The 18,955-nt window shown below is 38.8% G+C and overlaps 1 protein-coding gene across 1 annotated transcript in view; it reads right to left on the bottom strand.

Annotated features, from left to right (window-relative positions):
* LOC149197551 (dihydrolipoyllysine-residue acetyltransferase component 2 of pyruvate dehydrogenase complex, mitochondrial-like) overlaps nucleotides 1-18,955 on the bottom strand; it is a 175,766-nt gene that overhangs the window by 15,409 nt on the left and 141,402 nt on the right. Inside the window, exons 10-12 of the mRNA XM_089405882.1 lie at nucleotides 557-642; nucleotides 307-392; nucleotides 86-161 (exon numbers count right to left, since the gene is read on the bottom strand). Coding sequence (XP_089262008.1) covers nucleotides 86-161; nucleotides 307-392; nucleotides 557-642 — 248 coding nt within the window. The remainder of the gene's footprint in view (nucleotides 1-85; nucleotides 162-306; nucleotides 393-556; nucleotides 643-18,955) is intronic.

Genomic DNA, 18,955 nt, shown 5'->3' on the forward strand with positions numbered 1-18,955 from the left:
TATTTAAATTATATTCATAACATAAGAACTGTACCTTAGCCTTAGTTACAACCAGAAAAATCACTATAGACTGACAATAACTAACCTTTATCACAAAGTCATTGACAGAAATCCTCTTCCCACTAGATGCTTCCTGTACTGCATTTAGCTGGTTCCTCAACCTGTAATAATCATTGGAAAACAAGTAAAAGTTTCATTAACACTTTCAAGGGATGTGATCTTTTATCATACAGACTATATAGTGGTACATCTGATGTCCAGGCCTTATAGAAAAAAATGAAGCATAAATAGATCGATTTTCCTTACTCTGTAAGCTTGTCAACGCATGTATCAACAGTCAAATAGTAGTGAGGAATTGTCTGTTTAGAAAGGAGAAGCCGTGAAGCAGTGACCTGAGCAGGAAAATGAATGATATCCAGTCAGGCATGATTTTACAGAAGCCATAAAGGACACCTAAAAAATCTGGCTTATAGAAAAAGTTCAAATTTATTATCAACTCTATGGCAGAGAAGACAACTAAAAAAATAAACAAAACTGACTAAGTTTTTGTTCTTACCTTCCTTATCTGTGAAACTGGTATGTCCGTGTACTCAAGCTCCTTAGTGGGGGGTGCAGATGGTGGAGTGGCCTTTGAAATAGAAGCTGCATCATTAAGTAAAAAGATAATTTTAATCAAGCATGTCTTAAACTGACCGAAATGCTTATTGATATTTGTGACCAATACGTGAGAACTGAGGTATTATGGGCTACAGAAACTATTCTGCATTATAATTATTTTCATTTTACTATCAGTGTCCCGTTTCCAGTTCTTAGCCTAGATCAGTGTTATACATTCTCCATGTTGCTATATAAAGGAGCCACTTTATCCCTCTCACATTGTATGGCACTATTGTACTCAAGGAGTCAGGAGTCCCACTTATTAGAGTTACACATTCTCCATCTTGCTTTATATAGGAGCCACTTGTCCCTCCCACATTGTAAGCCACTATTATACTCAGGGAGTCAGGAGTCCCATTGACCTACTTTTTAGTCATTTGTTGGACATTAATAAACTTCACTTATCTTATACAAATTACGTGACTCCGAGAAAACCAAAGATGGGATACTTCATAATTTCTGGCAACTAAATTATTATTATGAAGATTCGATTTGTTATCCATAACAACTGTCGCCTCTAAAGTTTTTAAATTTTATACTATAGGATGCTGTATGACTTGTACAACTGGGAGCAATGTAGTTAAGCTAATAACAATGTAGATGCCTTTTATGATTTATAATTTTATCTATACAATTTGTATGACAGGTCAGAAAAGTTCCAAGCAATAAAATGTGCATGGTTGCTACAAAAAAAGTGAAATGCACAAAAAATGTTGTGAAATGTTAAAACCCATTCAGGACACAATTTCAACATCCAAGTGATATACAAGAAAACCTCACATAAGTCCATTGGTCCTGTTACAGCAAAATCTAGCACCTTTGTGCAAAGCCTCACCAAATACTCTAGGTTAAGGGCAACAACGGGATCAGCTACCTGTCACTTGAGTAATTGTTCCCCTGTTGTTCTGTGGATGGATACTATCCCCACAGGGGAGGCTTCCACAATGGGTCTTGGAGAGCAGATATCCCGAGAACTCCCAAGCTAAACACTCTCCAAGAGTTCCATTAAACAAAACACCCAAGGATAATGTTCAATAAATAAAAGCCCCAAGTGAGATAAGGTAATGAGTTCAAAGGACCTATGGCTAAATCTGGAGGGCTTGGATAGTCCTAGGGAGGCTCAAATAGATCCCAAACACATGCTACATTTAAATTATCAAATTGTCGTTATAAATTACAGATTTTAAACAATAAAATTATAGCACACAAAATTTATGACAGCAATTATAAAACAGCCCATAAATGATGATAAAAAATAAATAAGCGAAGGCTATTGAATAAGGAAAGAAGTTGCAGCAATTTTTCAATGGCTGAAAATGCATAAAAATTTATACTCTGCTTTTTCAATTTATAAGATGCAAAGCCTAACCCTATGACTATGAGGTCAAAGCTAAGTTGCACAATACGAGGAAATAGGTACGAGTTTCTGAAATGGGTACGGGTACAAAATGTGATGCCCCCAAATTTTGGAAATGGGGAAATGTGATATATATATATATATATATATATATATATATATATTGGGTGTGGACCCTAATTATCTTCATGATTCAGAGGTCTTGTTTTAGTTGTGTTTGGATCCTAGTCCTTGATGGGGTGCTATGTCACAGGGTTCAGGTTCGAATTCGAGTTCAACAACGATTAAGTTCGATTCGAATTTGAATTTTCTGATGAGGTTCGTATGAGGTTCAACAATAAGTTCGGCTATAAAATAATAAAAAATAAAAATCAATCAATAAAGCTATATGAGTAGCAGTGAGCACCCACGAGCCACAAATCACAACCACTATTCACTTCACGCTCCAGGTGACAAGGACAAGCAGCATCTAGAAATTGAATTCAGGAAATTGCAGACAATACAACACACAACGGCAACACTGAGCACAATAGAGTGAGTACACTCAAACTGAAGTTGGCTTGTGAAAATATATCGACAACCATGGTAAATAAAGCCAAACCAGTGGCCACCATGGGAAACTAAGTGGCGGTAAGCGAAACAAGAGAAAACCATGTGTTGCCCATGGTTTTTCTCATAAACCTTAAAACAACTGACAAAAGAAACTTGAACTCAACTTTGAACAGCCAAAAAACATTTAAAAATTTAAAAATTTGGCTTTAGGTTCATCTTCAGGTTCGAATTTGATGAGGTTTGAAGTCGTTGAGGTTCGACTATCAGGTTCGTCGAACCTGAAAGAATTTGAATTTTTTTTTTTTGGGTTCGCCGAATTTTGAACCTCAAGGTTCAAATTCGGTGAATCCTGTGACATAGATGGGGTGGGGGGGCTTGTCGTTCATTAGGCGCAAAATCTGATGGTAGAAGTTATGTTAATTTATGGTTTTTTGGCCTAGAGCGAATGAGGTGAAAGTCTTTCTCATAACTTGCGAGAGACATCTAGAAACATCCACAAATTGATTTTATTGCAAAATAAAAAAGTTAAATGAGAAAAAGCACAAAAAAACTGGAAAAATGCTTTTTTGAGTGGAAACACGGTCGTATGGGCCTAAAACGCGTTTTAGGTCATACAGGCCACATTTTAGCCTCGAGAAACGCACTCACCTAAATCGCGTTTCAAGCCCTTACCATACGCATTTCGGCATTTCATCCCAATTTCTGGGAGGAAACACCCCTTGGCCCACATTTCTTGCAACATAGGGTCAAAGGCATTTTAGGCTATTAAATGCAATTTTTTCCATAATCTAATCATAATTCACCCTAGAAAACATTAAAAATTAAAATTTAGGGGTATTTATTTTAAAGGATTGACACACTAAATAGACTAGTGCCTTTCTCATTCCTTGCGCTAATGGAGTTAAAGGGTGAGGTCTATGGCAAAAGACCTAATTGGAGCGAGTTCAGAGAGATCAAATCTCTCCATCAAGAGCCAAGAAGTTATCCTAAGGTTCCTTGATGGAATGTAGCAAAAATGTTGCAAAAGAAGATGTTAGAGCCATAAAAGATTCAATAAATCAAAATGAGAATTATAATGAAACCCTAATTCTAGAACAATTGCATAATGGAAGAAGATACTTAAAATAAAGTTGCACAAATCACCATAGAATCACTTCATCAATAGAAAGAGAAAATCCCTCCAATCACAATATCCTCCCAAGACAATTCACTACTCAATGCTCTATTGCATCCAAGAAAAAAAAGAAACTAGTACGCACTCTCTCAAATGAGTAAAATGAGTGCGTGAGACAAACGTCCTCTCCAAATCAACTTCCCTTTATTTATATTAGGGAAACCAAGTCAAATTGGAGAAAAATTAACTAAAAGCCCCAAAAACCAATAAATTATGTGATTACGAGTAGGTCACAAGCCGACACAAAAGAGAGATATCTAAATGATCAAACTTAACAAACAACCTCCTTTTGTCCCACACATGTGAGAAAAAGGCCCTCCAAGAGTGATGCCATCCTCTAAAAGTGAATATCCCCATCAAAATGTGCCACGGATGGTCCAAAAGAGTGCTTCTCACTCAAAGGCTACATTCTCATCGACAAGTGTCCAATCATCAAGCAAACCCCTCCTCATCAATACATCATCAACAACCAAGCCCGGGTCATCACTCCAACCCACATGAGTAGGGAATCACTGTTGAATTTTTGTAGCTATGGTCAGTGTTCATAATGTACAATTTGTAATTGTAAAGATAAAATATAAATTATATTTGTGATGAAGGAAAATTTATATTTAGCATGTTCTTCATGCTTGTGATAAAAGAGAATTTATTTATTCATTTGTCAAAAGAATATTTTTATATGGCATGTTCTTCATGGCCTTTTTCAAAAGCGGGAAATTGAATTTTTAGATTTGGATTTTAGACACCACAAGATGTCAAATCAGCCTACCTTATGACCAAGTCGTCTTTGCCCCAAGACGCACCTAGTCAGACCCATCTAGTGGATATAAATAGACCATTTGATCTCCGCTCCAAGGGTATTTCAGATCATCATCATATAACATCTTCTGTCTAGCCATACAAAGAAGTCTAAGGAGCAAATTGAAGGGATTAAGGAGTAGATCAAAGTATCTAAGCAGTAGCCCTATTCTCTATGGAAAGGGACAAGATATCTATGACTATTGTCTGTGGAAAGGGCCAAGATATCTAAGATTATTCTCAGTGGAAAGAGTTGAGTCTTCTGTAGTAATACTCTGTGTAAAAGAGCCGAAGTCAGTGGTATACTCTCTATGGAAAGGGGTTGAGATTCTTTGTGGCATAGTCTGAGTTCTTGTTGAGTGAAGCTTGTCATCAAATCCGATTCGATTGTGGAATGAAGTTGTGATCTAGCCTGAGTTCCTAAGGGGTGAAGCTTGTCATCAAGTTCGAGATTTTTGTGTAATCAAGTCTATGATCAAGTCCAAACCACTGTGGAAATTCAGGGTGAATTTTGAAGCCATATTACAGACCTTGACCGAGCTGCCCAAGGAGGATTTTGTAGACAAGTAAAGGAGGTATGACTTGGCATCTTTGTGGTTGTCTTGTGGAAGCATCTTGCTAGTTAGTGTGACCATAAGCATTGAATTTGATGTATTTCTAGTTGAACTAAATAATTCCGTAAGTGGGTTGTTTGGTATTTCCCCCAAGTGGGTTTTCCCAGGGTAAAATCTTGTCTGTCTTGTGCATTGTGATCTCCACTGTTGCATTGTCTCTATGGTTGAATTTTTGAATGTGTAATTGCTTAATGATACATTGGAAGTAATTATCAAGTTTCAGAAATAAGGGATTGTATAGTTTGCACTCAAAAAATCAACAGTCACAAGGCTAGCATATGACATCATTATCTAGAAAAGTGTACAATCTTCCTAGAAGGGCCTCAAGTCATCATCATAATCAAATTCGCTTAGAAAGGGTATGACATCATCATCTAGAAAAATGTACCATCCTTCCTAGAATGACCTCAAGTCGTCATCATCATCATCATCATCATCAAATTAGCTCGGAATTAGAGCAATGTCCATCACGAAGGTATAATGCCATCATGGCGCATTTTGCAGTCACCAGTGTACATTTGTCTTCTAGGCGGTGTCATGGCTCCAATATGTAGTGTTCCAAGCACTAGAGGAAGAAGAGAAGGTCATCATTAGTGTCAGATACATCACAAGGTCAATGCTCCTCATAAAGTGGTCAACTTCTTGGTTGTGGTCACCAAAATGGTCATCAAAGGGGGGTGGACATCCTCTCTAAAGCATTCGAGAAGTCCCAACAATTCCTCGAGAGATGGCAACACTGCCTGAGAGTGAGCATCTAAAACACACCCTCGACATCAAGTGAGATCATCATTATATGTAAAATAACAATTAAGAGTAGCACAGGAAGCCATATTTAATGCAAAAGGCATCAAATTACTTCGCAAGCATCATCTTCAAATGCATTCCTAGGTTACGATTTGTAAACAAGTTACTATGCTTAGATATGGAAGGGTTGTGAAAAGTTCCTATTATGTGCCTCCAAACCTAAGGGGAGAAACAATTCCTAGGCAGACCCGTCAATCATCAAGTGCAAGTGAATAGTAGTATGGTAGGGGTTTACTTCATGGAAGATGACATAGTATATGTACCAGCTATGAAATTCTTGTTGATTTTTAATGTACCTTGCACGAGTGGTTTCCCATGGATTAGTCTCTACCTAGGGAAAAGTGTCCAAAATGATTATTTTCCTAAGTGTGACTTTATAAAGTGAAAAGTGACTTTAGACATAATGTACAATGTGGGTACTTTATTTAATGGGTGAGTTAAAAAATAGAAAGTGAGAATTAAATGCACATTTAATCTCATCCCTTGATCTAAATGAATCTGAATCATTAGATTTTAGGGTTGCCCAAAAGCCATTTAGGGAAACAAAAGGGGGAAAAGGAAAGAGAGATTGCATTCATTCTTCATGAGCAAATTGGAGAAAGAAGGTTGAGAGCTAGAGAAAAGTTTTGAAGGAGAAATTTGTTGCAGCGAGTTGAAGGAGTGATTTCTAGGCAAAGCTGGGCATGGAAATCAAGGTTTAGAAGACATCAAAGGGTATAGTACAAACAACATTGAATGCTATGAGTTGCACGTCGTTCGAGATAAGTTTTTGAAAAAAATTGAAAAAAAATACATATAGCGGTACGGAAATCTATATAATCTGTACAGTGATATCTGTACAGTAAATATTTTCAGCTCCAAGTGGGCATGAAAATCGAGGCAAAGTGGGCATGGTTTTCAAGGAGGTTTGGGTTCTATTATGTTGTTTTGTTTTGTCTGCAGATATATTTTTCCTGAACTTGAAAGATAAATAAATTTGAAGAGCTCTCTAATAGGTTTTCCCCAGAGAAGATTGAAGGGGTTTTCCCTAGGTCTAAGTTGACCAAAAATCTGTGTATTTTTATGTGTTGCTGGCCTGGTTATGTCCATATTTATTTTCAGCGTGTGTTGACAGTCCCATGTGTTTTAATCTAAAAATTTCATTTCCAGAATTCTATATGTTGAATGTATGTTTATGGGAAAGGGCATTTAACTGAATGAGAGTGATAAGGTGAAATTAAAACCGGGTTCAGATTGTTGGAAACTTTTTTTAGTCATCAAATTTCAACAATTCCATCATCCTTGAGTGTTATGATGGGAATAGGGCGCAATCGTTGGACCTGAGTTGCCCCTTTTCTCAACCTATTTTTACCACCCCTCTTGTACACAGTTGTCATCATTAATTTTATTTTTCTTGCATCACTTGGGATACAAGCGTTTGTTTTATGCATCATTGACCCCTTGAAGTAATTTATTGTTCATTGGGGTTGGAATATTCATAGTTCATTTCATTTTTATTATTCATGCATTAGCTAACAACTAGGTGAGGGTTAATGAGGGGGGTAGAGCTCAAGCTAGGCTTTTGTCCACGCACTTAAATATATCCCAACCAACTTTTTGCAATTTATCATTATGGCTCGTGCTCTTTCTTTTCTTTCTACTACAATCTCTTAGGGCAAAGTTTCCAAGCCCCTAATCAAGAATGAGGAAAATAGGGAACCAATATTAGTGACAAATAACAATCAACACAAAGATGGGATATGGATACAGGGAGAAGATCAAAAGTGTCAAGCATGGATTACCATGGACACACAACATCAATCATTGCCTCCTATTTGCTCCCCTCCTGGATAGTAGAAAGAAAGGCCTCAAGGAAGGTCACATTGGACTACAAGCAAGGTATAACCACCAACCTGAAGCATGGGAACAATAATACAACCAAAAGCAGTCTATCATCCAATTCAACCCATGAACCATACTAGAATGCCCCTAAACATTAAATAAAAGCACTTGATTAGAAAAACGGTTAATGTACCTTACAATAGATGACCAACCTTCATCTGATGAGTAAGCTAGATGAAATAAAGCACAAATTGAAGCATGGATGGAAGGCTTTTGAAGCTCAATATCTATGGATAATTGTAGAGCTATCAGTTAGCAAGTTGAATGGTAGGGAGAAAGTTTTCCTCCCAAAGGTTACCCACTTGATAAGGTAATAGGTCCTAGCCTAGTGGTAAGCATACTGTGCAAGCACTTACCCACTTGATAAGGTAATAGGTCCTAGCCTAGTGGTAAGCATATCGTGCTAGCTCCCTGTTGATTTTTCGTGTGCAATAGATACAAGCACAAATTTCTAAAATACTGATAATTACTTCTAATGATATAGATCTTTTAACAATTCCAGTTTATCATTAAGCAATTATACTTCAGAAATTCAACCATAAATTCATAAGGATAGTAGATATCACAATGTACAAAGAGACCACAAGACTTACCCTTGGAAAACCCACTTGGGGGAAAAACCCAACAACCTTTTCCTTAGAGAAATTATCCAGTTCAACAAGAGATACATCTAATGTTGTTAGTAAACTATGAGATCAAATTGATCAAGAAGCTATGATCAAACCTACTCAAGCAGCCCTCTAGCCAAGTCAAGTCAAACTTCTTCCCTTCAAACTTTGGCCCTCTCTGATCTACCCTAGGCCGAATTTTGGCCTGCAAAATATGCCCAGAAAACTCAGCCAGCTCATAATATGTTGCCCAGAAACTGCCCATAAACACACGTGCGAGCTAGAAGGGAGAGAAAGTGAGTTAGAGAGAAAGAGAGAGTGACATCCTCCTTAATCTTCATTTTCATCCTTTTACTTAGATTTTTAACATTACCATGAAATGACTCAAGATGTTTGAGTGGTTCCAACCTCATTGGATTTCATATGGAGAAAGTAGAATTTTAGATCTCATTGAAAATCCAACAGACTTGTCAGTTTTTTAGGATTTCAAGATTGGGGGGATTGCAAGGTTTACTAAAAATGTACGCACCACTCAAACAAAATCTTGACTTGACATGCTATGTTTTTTCTATCTTATGTTAATGCATAGAGGGTGATATTAATGAGAAAGATCCCTATACATATCCAGAGGTAAGGACAAGGATACCTCTTGATATTAATGCCTAGAGGGTGATATTAATGACAAAGAACCTGATTTTCCAACAAGACTAAAAAATTAGACATTTATTGTGGTGGCAAGAGGCCCAAGCATTAGCAATAGATAATAGATTTACTTGTATTTTCTAGTTTCTAGTAGCTTTTTATAATTGTTGACTCTTTCATATTTATTATGATATTTTTTGTAAACAATATAAGACAATTTAAGTTTGAAGTTTGACGTTAGCAATTATAACTCATTGGTAATGAATTATGAATATGATGCTACATGAAAGTTGTTTCATTTCATTTCATTTCAGTTTATAACATTTCATTTCATGTTAGAATTTTCATATAACTTTGGTGATCGGTGATGATAAATGTTATGTATTGAATTTTGAAAGCTTGAAACTTTAAGATTGATGAATCAAGAGATTTGATATGTTATGATATGTTGTATGTTACTAACTTGTGGACATGGTTGATGAAGATTATAACTTCTAGATGATTGATGTTATTGGTTCAAGCTATGTTTTATGCTTTTTATATCTAATTCATCATTCTACATGCTTTTGCCGACATATATGCATCAAAATATATAAAAATATATATTATATAAAAATTCGCTCCCAAACTGGGAACTTTTGAAAATGTCGCTCCTCGCTTTCGCTCCCGCTCCCAAGTAATCTTGGGCTGAACAATGAAAATGACATGAAGAACATGTCTTGTATTTACATTATACATTACAAGGACTAAAATATAAATTATGAAGACCAAGCATAGCTACAAAATTCAACACTCCCTCTTAGCTAGGGAGGTATTCATAATGACTAGACAAATGTTCTTCATGTTGACAAATTTCTCTAAGAAAAGATTATAACAAATCATCAATATTATCAATATTATCAACATCATTTAGCTACCATAATTCTAGTCAAATAACTTTGGTACATGGTAGATCATCAGCATCAATAGGTTACCATAATTCTAATCGATACCTCTGACATATGGTGCAATCTCACAATAACTCTGGTCAGTACTCCTAACACATGGTAGATCAGCCATAATTATGGTCGGTACCTCTGACGCACGATGTATACTCACCATAATTCTGGTCAGTACTCCTGACACATGGCACATCACTAGCATCAACTAGTCACCATAACTCTGGTCTATCTATCACATGATATACAAACTAGTCTTTGTTCACCATTATTCTAGTCGGTACCTAACACATGGTGAATTCCCAAAGGCCACACTCTATCTGAGTCATTTTGGGCCTCTAGGACCATTCTTCCTAATTCTAGTCAATATACTTGACACGGGAAGAATGGTTGTCCTTTGCTAGACCATTCTCCCTAATTCTGGTAATATATCACCCAAAGAGAATGGCAGTCCATGATGATATCTCATCAGCACTCCCTCTCAATGAAAGAGCCATTCTCAACAAGTTCAACCTTGTCCCTGAAGTATAAAAACTTTGCTCTGGACAGAGGCTTTGTAAGAATATCAACAATTTGCTCATCAATAGAGACATATTAAAGCTTTATTGCGCCCTTTTGCGCCATGTCACAGATGTAGTGGTACTTTCGATGTGTTTCGACCTGTCATGGAAAACTAGATTCTTTGTCAGGTTCACACAACTTTGATTATCACAATATATCTCGGTCTACTCTAGCAGATGATCAAACAATCCTGTGAAGAACTTATGAAGCCACACTACTTCACAACTTGCTAAGTTGGCTACAATATATTATGCCTCGTCAGTATCGAGCGTAACAGATGTTTACTTCCTACTCATCCACAAAATCATAGCGGAACCCAAACTAAAGCAACCTCTGGATGTTACTCTTTGTCTTCAAAACTCTCTGCCCAATCTAGATCTGTATAAACCTGCAGTCATATATCACCATTTGAGACATATCTCAAACCCTAGTCAACTGTAACATGCAAATATCTAAATTGTGCTTTGCTACAATCAAATGATCATGTCTTGGTTCAACCTAGAACTAGCTCAATGTGTTCATTGCAAAGCAAATGCTTGACATGGTATTAACCAAATACACCAGCGAGCTAATCAATTTTCGATACATGGATGGATCTATCAAATCTGACTCAGAGCCTCTCAACTTTCTCAAGTTCGTCACCATGGGAGTTGGCATCGATTTACAATCCATCATTCCAATATTTTGTAGGATCTTGATAATATATTTTCCTTGACCAAGAAAGACTTCACCAGGCTTCTGCCATATTTCTAGCCCCAAATAGTAGTGCATCAACCCAAGATCCCTCTTATACCAAAGAATGAGATGCTCCACACTTGTCAGAAATAAGTCATCAGCATACAATAGTAGGATCACAGGTTCATTCTTCTCAACTTGAAGTACAAGTTTGAGTTGATTTTTGGTAGCTTGGGAGGCACTACAAACCCTAGGGTTCGGGGTTTGGAGGTTGGAGTGCCAAAATAGGGCTTGTGGGCTTGGAACCCAAGGTGTGGGATTTTCACCCAAGCATGTGGGTGTGAATCGTGAGGGCTACTAGACATGTGATGGATAGAGATGACAGAGGACGTTGAGATGAATCCAATGCAATGAAAATCATCAAATTTCGAGTTGTCTATGTGGAGATATTTATTTTTGAAGATATTATGTGGGCTTGTGCATGATGAGTTAAGGTCGGCTTAGTGTTTAAGTGACCTTATGGCAATTGGCAAGCCCTCTTTGATGAATTTGATGGAGCCCTTGTATTGTGTATAAATATAAGGCAGAGGAGAGTCATTTAACACATCCCAACTGCAACAAATCATAGGAGATCATATTTTGAAGTAGTCGCAGCTCAGAAAGGAGGCCGAAGTTGGAGAAGAAGTGTGATTTCGGTCTGATCTTCTACTTTTCTAGTGGCCAAGTAGGAGCAGAGGCAAGCAGAGGCCTCAAGGAGTAAATTTGGGCTGGTTTAAGGGTTGTTGATGGCATGATTTTTCTTGTTTAAGGTTGTGTATGGTACAGGTGCATGAACAGGGAAGTCGAGTCCTAAATAGAGGGTTGTTGGGTGAGAACAGGGGCAGGAATTTAGCCCTACAGTTCAGCAAGTTACAATAGCAAGGAAAGGATGCCATGCCGCAGCTGTAGGAGACTGTTTGGAGGTAGAAAAGAGGGCTAACCAGTGGTAGTTAGGAGCCCTAACCAAGCAGCCTCAACAACAACCGCATACTCCAATCCAAAGCTATGGTTAGTTGATGATTTCAAGTTGATTTTGTTGCTAGGAGGATAGAGTCCAGTTGGACAGATTGTATTGGGTGCCTTTGGATTGTTGTAGGCCAGCATGTAGGTGACCCAAGAGTAGCCCTTAATCAGTAGTCATAAAGGGGTTTGACAGCTAAAGGTTGGTAAATGATTGAGCCCTGTGTGCAGCACTTCGATGCAATGTGGAAAAATTCGAAGTCGAGATTAAATCAGCAATGGTCCAAAAATTGAAAAAGTCGTTAAAGTCAAGAGGTTTTTGAAAAAGTCGGCAAAAAGTCGGAAAATTAAAAAAATACAAAAATATTCATTTACAAAACTACCACTCACGATTTTTTGGAAAAACTCCCGATTTTATCTCGACTTTTTCAATAAAATCCTGATTTTTTCAAAAATAAAAATAGAAAGTCATTAAAAAACTACCTCACTCACAATTTTTTGGAAAACTTCCGATTTAATCCTGATTTTTTTCAATTTAATCCCGACTTTTTCAACTAAGAAAAAATCGCCAAAAAGTTGGCCTATTAAATCGACTAGTCCAAAAAATCAGACTTTGTCGATTTAATCATGACTTTTTAATGACTTTTTCCACATTGCTTTGATGGACAAAAGTTGTTGCTAGGAGAGGTAGTTTGAGGCTCAAGCATTGGCCAACCAGAGGAGTAGCTTATGATAGCCCATGTTCATTATTGGAGAAGAGACTTGCAGTAGTGATAGGTGGCAGCCCTTTTGCCCTATGTGAGCCTTCATATAGCAATAGTGGAAGGCTATAGTAGAAAGAAAATCATGAGTAGGTGAGGAGCAACAGTCGGCAGAGGGAGTTGTTCACAAATAGAGATGTGAACAACTCAAACAGAGTCTCGATATGTTGATGTGTAGATGGACTTACGGTCAGCATGAGAGCAGGTGGAGCCGTGTTTTGTGGTCAGATGGATTTTGTTCATTGATAAAGGCAGTGTTGTGATTGATGCAGATCGGGAGCGAAGGACCGACAAGATGAGATACGACATAAAGGTTGTGCTTGTGCACTAGATCAATGAGATTGTCATTGTATCTTGTATTCTTGTACTAGTGGATGTATGAGGGCCATTATCCCTAGTATGGGATGTTGAAGAAAGTGTAACTAGGTTCCGTCTTCATAAATGTAATTTTGATCTTTGTACTTGTAAAATAAACGAATTATTATTTTTGTAATTATCAAGAATGTGTTTCTTGCCCAATTGATAGGTCAAGCACATGTTTAAGTGGCTCTAGGAAAGTCAAAGAGTCAATGTAATTGTTGAAGACCCATGTGGGCATGTTACACTATGTAAATCTATGTACTAGAGTCAAAGAAATATGTCAAAGGTGATCCTCCAGAGCAAAGACAAGTCTGCTCTTCATGTCGGCTCAGAAAATGATTTTTTGTTAAAATTGGAAACTAGGGCCAAACTCCATGTGGGTCTACTTATTTATGGCAACTGATATTTTTCTTGGATTCCTCTTGTCGAGAGGTGTAGGATTGATCTAAAGATCATCCGATTCCGACATGTATTCATGGAGATATGAATTTATTTGTGTTATGGGACAATTCGTCAAGGTTGGCCAGCAACCAAATTGCCCCCATCTATCCTCAACATTTTACTATAAAAAGAGGTGGCTTGCAAGTCATTTGATACACACCTCTTGTGATCTCTTCCTCTCCACTTGTCTTTGGGTTTTGGTGGGAGGAGAGATCTTAAGATGATACGTTGCCCCAAGTGGAGAAGGCTCTACGCTGTCATGGAGAAGCCTAACGATGTCATAGGAGATGACCTTAACGCAGTCATAAAAGAGGCTTTCATAGCACAATCCATGTGCCCTAAATGTAGACCCTAAGACGTTGCCATTATATGTCCTAAATACATTCATCTAGACGCAGAGTTAAGAGGGTCATACTATGCCCTACCCACAAAGAATAGAAGAGCTAATGATTGTATAAAGGAGGACTAAAGACAGGCCCTAACGCTGTCATAGAAGTGAACCTAAACGCTATCATGGAGATAGCCCTATCACAGTCATAGAAGAAGGCTTAACGCAGGCATGAATAAAGGCACCCATATGCAGTTCTAAGGATAGGTCTACTCATTGTTACAAGAGACTCTCAAACGCAGCAAGAGGAAGACCCAGATCCGCACCACAGGTTAGTCTCATGGTAGAAGGACGCAAGGAGGTATGTGCTTGTATCATTCTCGGCACACCTGTAAATTAAAGACAGTCAAGATAGTCTTCAGATGCACAGAGCAGAAAAGAGGCACTGTATTAGTATGAATGACGTAGTCACAATTTCTATGATATCAATCTCAACATTTGTGTATAGAGATTTATCTCACAGTATATGGATCAGCCTCCTTGCTATATTAATATGTATATCAGTGATATCACAACAGGTCTCGGTATACATATGTGTATTTGTGCTCCTTCATGGTTTGTGTGCAATGAGAGGAAATAGCATCACATGCATTGATGATGTTTTGAAGTCACTCTCTCCAGCGTTACTATGTGCTAGGCCACAGGCCATAGCACCATAGCTAATACTGCCTTAGGGCTGCTGTCTTAGGATTGTTTAGAGTTTGTTTAGATCAGCCATTCAGCACAGTGTTGGGTGCAGCTTGGATGCATGCAACATGGACAATGAATGCAACACACTATTGGATGCAGCATGGTTAATGCAGCACACTGTTGGATGCAACATGGTTAATGCAACTCACTATTGGATGAAGCATGGTTAATGTAGCACTAATTGGATCCAGCGTGGCTAATGCAGCACACTGTTGCGTGCAACATGGTGATCATGAATGGTGCAGCATGGTGTAATGAAGTGCAGCACAGTGATGGGTACAGCATAGGTGATGGAATCACCTGTGTTCAGATCAGCTACCTTCAGTGTTATCTTCCTAGTGAAGATCTCTGCTCTTATTTTGTCTAGTCAAAATGTTGACTTCTGATGTATATGTACTATCTCTCTCTCTGTTGAACTATTGAAGAACATAAGAAGAATTGATCAAGGGTTTCCCCACATTGGGGTTTGTCCCTGGCTGTCGCCACATCTTGTGTCGTCTTGTCTTGGCTTGTCTTCTGCGATTTATGTTTATGTTCTATCCGCATTTTACTATCATGCTAAATGTGATTACTAATCTGGAATTGATATTGAGCTAATATGGAAAATTGAAGTAAGTTTGCTCTCAGCATAGAACATACCTAAAATTAACATGGTATCAGATCTGAGGTAAAGACAAAAAGCCCAAGCAAGAGTGAAAGAACAATCATCAAAGGCAGTTGGAAAGGACGAAAAGGCTCAATGGGTTCCTCATCCCTCTTCAAATTCACCAAGGGTGAAGTCGAAGCAAAGAAGATTATCAGAGTGGCGCAGCGGAAGCATCTCGTGGCCTACCTACAGGTCACTTCAATGGGAATTCCGGATCTAAGAATGGAAGGAAAGGCAGATGCCTTGCTTGCAATAAGTTTGGCCATTATGCGAGGAAGTGTCCAAATAGAAGGGACACATCTCTTGATGATGATAAAAAACATTCTAGGGGCATCTCCAAAGATCAAAGGAATGACAAGTACAATGGCAAAGGAATAAAAGGAATGCAGGTCATCAAGGAAATGGTCGTCTCTTCAAGAAAGCAAGGATCTCCAGGTATGAAGAATCTAATGTTGTTTCAGATAAGCAAGAGGAGATCAACCCTCTTCACTACCTCTCCTCCGGACACTTTGAAAAAGTGGTATATTGATAGTGGTGCTTCAAGGCACTTCATCGGATACAAGGAAGCTCTCTCTAATTTGATAGAGAAGGAGACAATCATGGAGATTATTCTTGGAGACAATGCCACCTATCCCGGAAAGGGTGTAGGGAATGCTACCCTTCAATTGAATGAGAGTAGCATGATTCATTTACAAGAAGTTCTTTATGTACCTAATCTCAAGAAGAACATGGTGTCCATTTCGGCAATGGAAGTCAAAGGTTTCAAGGTGGGATTCATTGATTGAAAGGTATGTGTCTAAAAAGAGAATTTTTCAAGATGCTTTTACTATTGAGTTTACGGTTGCCAATTTGTATCTTGTAGGAAGTCCATTGGGGACCATGTCGGTTGACACATCTCTTCTATAGCACCTGAGGTCTGCCCATCTTCATTGTGGGGCCCTACCCGATGTGAGACATATGGTGACAAGAATGCCTAAATTCAAAGAAGAGCATGAAGGTACATGTCCAAGATGTACAGAAGGAAAACTTACAAGGGGACCATTCCCCTCGTGTAATGGCAAAACCAGGGATGTGGAACAACCCAAGGGGTTTGAGATTCATGATCGGGAATCTCACGTATGCAGGTGAACGAAAGCTCTCTATGATTTAAAGCAAGCACCCCGAGCTTGGTATGAGAGGATTGACAACTATCTGACGAAGCTGAGATTCACTAAGAGTGAAGCCGATCCAAAGCATTGCTTTAAGGTTGTGGATGATAAACCTCTCATACTAGTACCTTATGTGGACGATCTCTTTCTGGCAGGTACAGACCCTCTCATTTACAAAAGTATGAGGGAGTTGGATTCTGGATTTGGAATGGTGAACTACAAGCCCGTGACTACCTCGATGGAGCCTAACTTTAAGAAGTTATGCAGTACTGATGCTAGACCTAATTTGGGAGATGCCTCTAAGTTTCAAAAACTCGTACTAGCATTAATGTTCTTGGTGAACTCCTGTCCGAATATATGTTTTGCAGTTAGCATGTTGAGCTCATATATGATTGAGCCTCACTGGTTTGGTGCCAAGAATCATTTGAAATATCTTTAGGGCACAATCTCTCATGGATTGAGATACACTGCCGAAAATGTGAAGCTGTATGACTATTCTGATGTTGATCAGCTAGGCAGTGTGGAGGATCGCAAGAGCACTTCTCGGTGTTGGTTCTCTTTGGGTTCTGTTTTGATATCTTGGATGAGCAGGAAGTAGAAGTCGGTTGCTTTGAGCCACGTTGAGACCGAATACATAGTTACGAGTAAGACCTCGTGTGAAGCTTCTTAGTTGAGGAAGCTCTTTAGTGAGTTGTTTGGACACGTTTTGGATACCTTCGTGATCTTCTGTGACAACTAGAGGGGGATTCGATTATTGAGGAATCCTGTGTTCTATGAACACTCCAAGTATATAGACATTAGGTACCACTTTAGCTGGGATATGGTTACATCGAGGAGCAAGAAGGCTCCATCGCATTGCGACTGATGTGCAGGTCGCCGATATTCTGTCAAAGCCCCTGGGAAAGGTCAAATTCTTGAGTTACTGAGAACGACTAGGATTCGTGGAGAGAATCTCTCCTAAGCGTCCTGTATGATATGGACATTGATCTCTGGGAGCTGCGGGGGGCTTGGGGTACACCTTGGAGCGATGAGCAACCATAGTGTGAGTAGTTCAACCTTCCTCTAGTGGTCTGCTATGTAGGCAGGATGAGTGGTTCATCCTTCTCCTACTGAGACACAATCATAGGGTGAGTGGTTCAACCTTCCCCTAGTGATTTGTTGTGTACAGGGTGAGTGGTTTAGCCTTCCCCTGGGATACCCCTGGCGACATGTAGGCAGGATGAGTGGTTCATCCTTCTCCTTCTGAGACATCCTGTCCATGCAGTTTGGCACTCATGGGACGTACCTCTCATCTGGCCAATAAGTAGGGAAATGAGGATAGGGACCATAGTAGTACAGATGGACACATCGTCTTACTACAGTACTCCCTATGCTAGGATGATATTGATATGTGATCAATTGGAACTGATTTCGGATCAGTAAGAGTGGTATGATACACTCTTTATTTGGAACTGATTTCAGATCAGTAAAAATGGTATGACACACTCTTTATTGGAACCGACTTCAGTTCAGTAAGAGTGGTATGAGACACTCTCATTTATATGGGACTGACTCTGGGTCAATAGAGGATGGTATGATACATTCTCGATCACTTCTTCTTCATAGTTCAGCAGAGCAAAGTAGAGCAGTGCAGGGCACTGATGGCAGAGATAGTACAGTCTCGCAGATGGAGTTCTCCCTAGTTGAGAGGGAGTGTTAAAATTGGCAACTAGGAACAAACTACATGTGGGTTTACTAATTTATGGCAGCTCATATTTTTCTTGGACTCCTCTCATCGAGAGGTGTAGGATTGATCTAAAGATCTATCCGAACCCAACATGTATTCATGGAGATATGAATTTATTTGTGTTATAGGACAATTCGTCAAGGTCGGCCAGCAACCAAATTGCCCCCATCTATCCTCAACGTTTTACTATAAAAAGAGGTGGCTTGCAAGTCATTTGATACACACCTCTTGTGATCTCTTCCTCTCCACTTGTCTTTGGGTTTTGGGGGGAGGAGAGATCTTAAGATGATACACTGCCCCAAGTGGAGAAGGCTCTACGATGTCATGGAGAAGCCCAACGCTATCATAGGAGATGACCTTAACGCAGTCATAAAGCAGGCTTTCATAGCACAATCCATGTGCCCTAAACGCAGACCCTAAGACACTACCATTATATGTCCTAAACGAAGTCATCTAAACAGAGAGTTAGTAGGGTCATATTATGCCCTAGCCGCAAAGAATAGAAGGGCTAATGACTGTATAAAGGACTAAAGAC

Source organism: Pinus tabuliformis, chromosome 2_2 (genome assembly GCF_031772625.1).
Source record: "Pinus tabuliformis cultivar Carrire ecotype Pingquan chromosome 2_2, CPIR1, whole genome shotgun sequence".
Lineage (NCBI taxonomy): Eukaryota > Viridiplantae > Streptophyta > Pinopsida > Pinales > Pinaceae > Pinus > Pinus tabuliformis.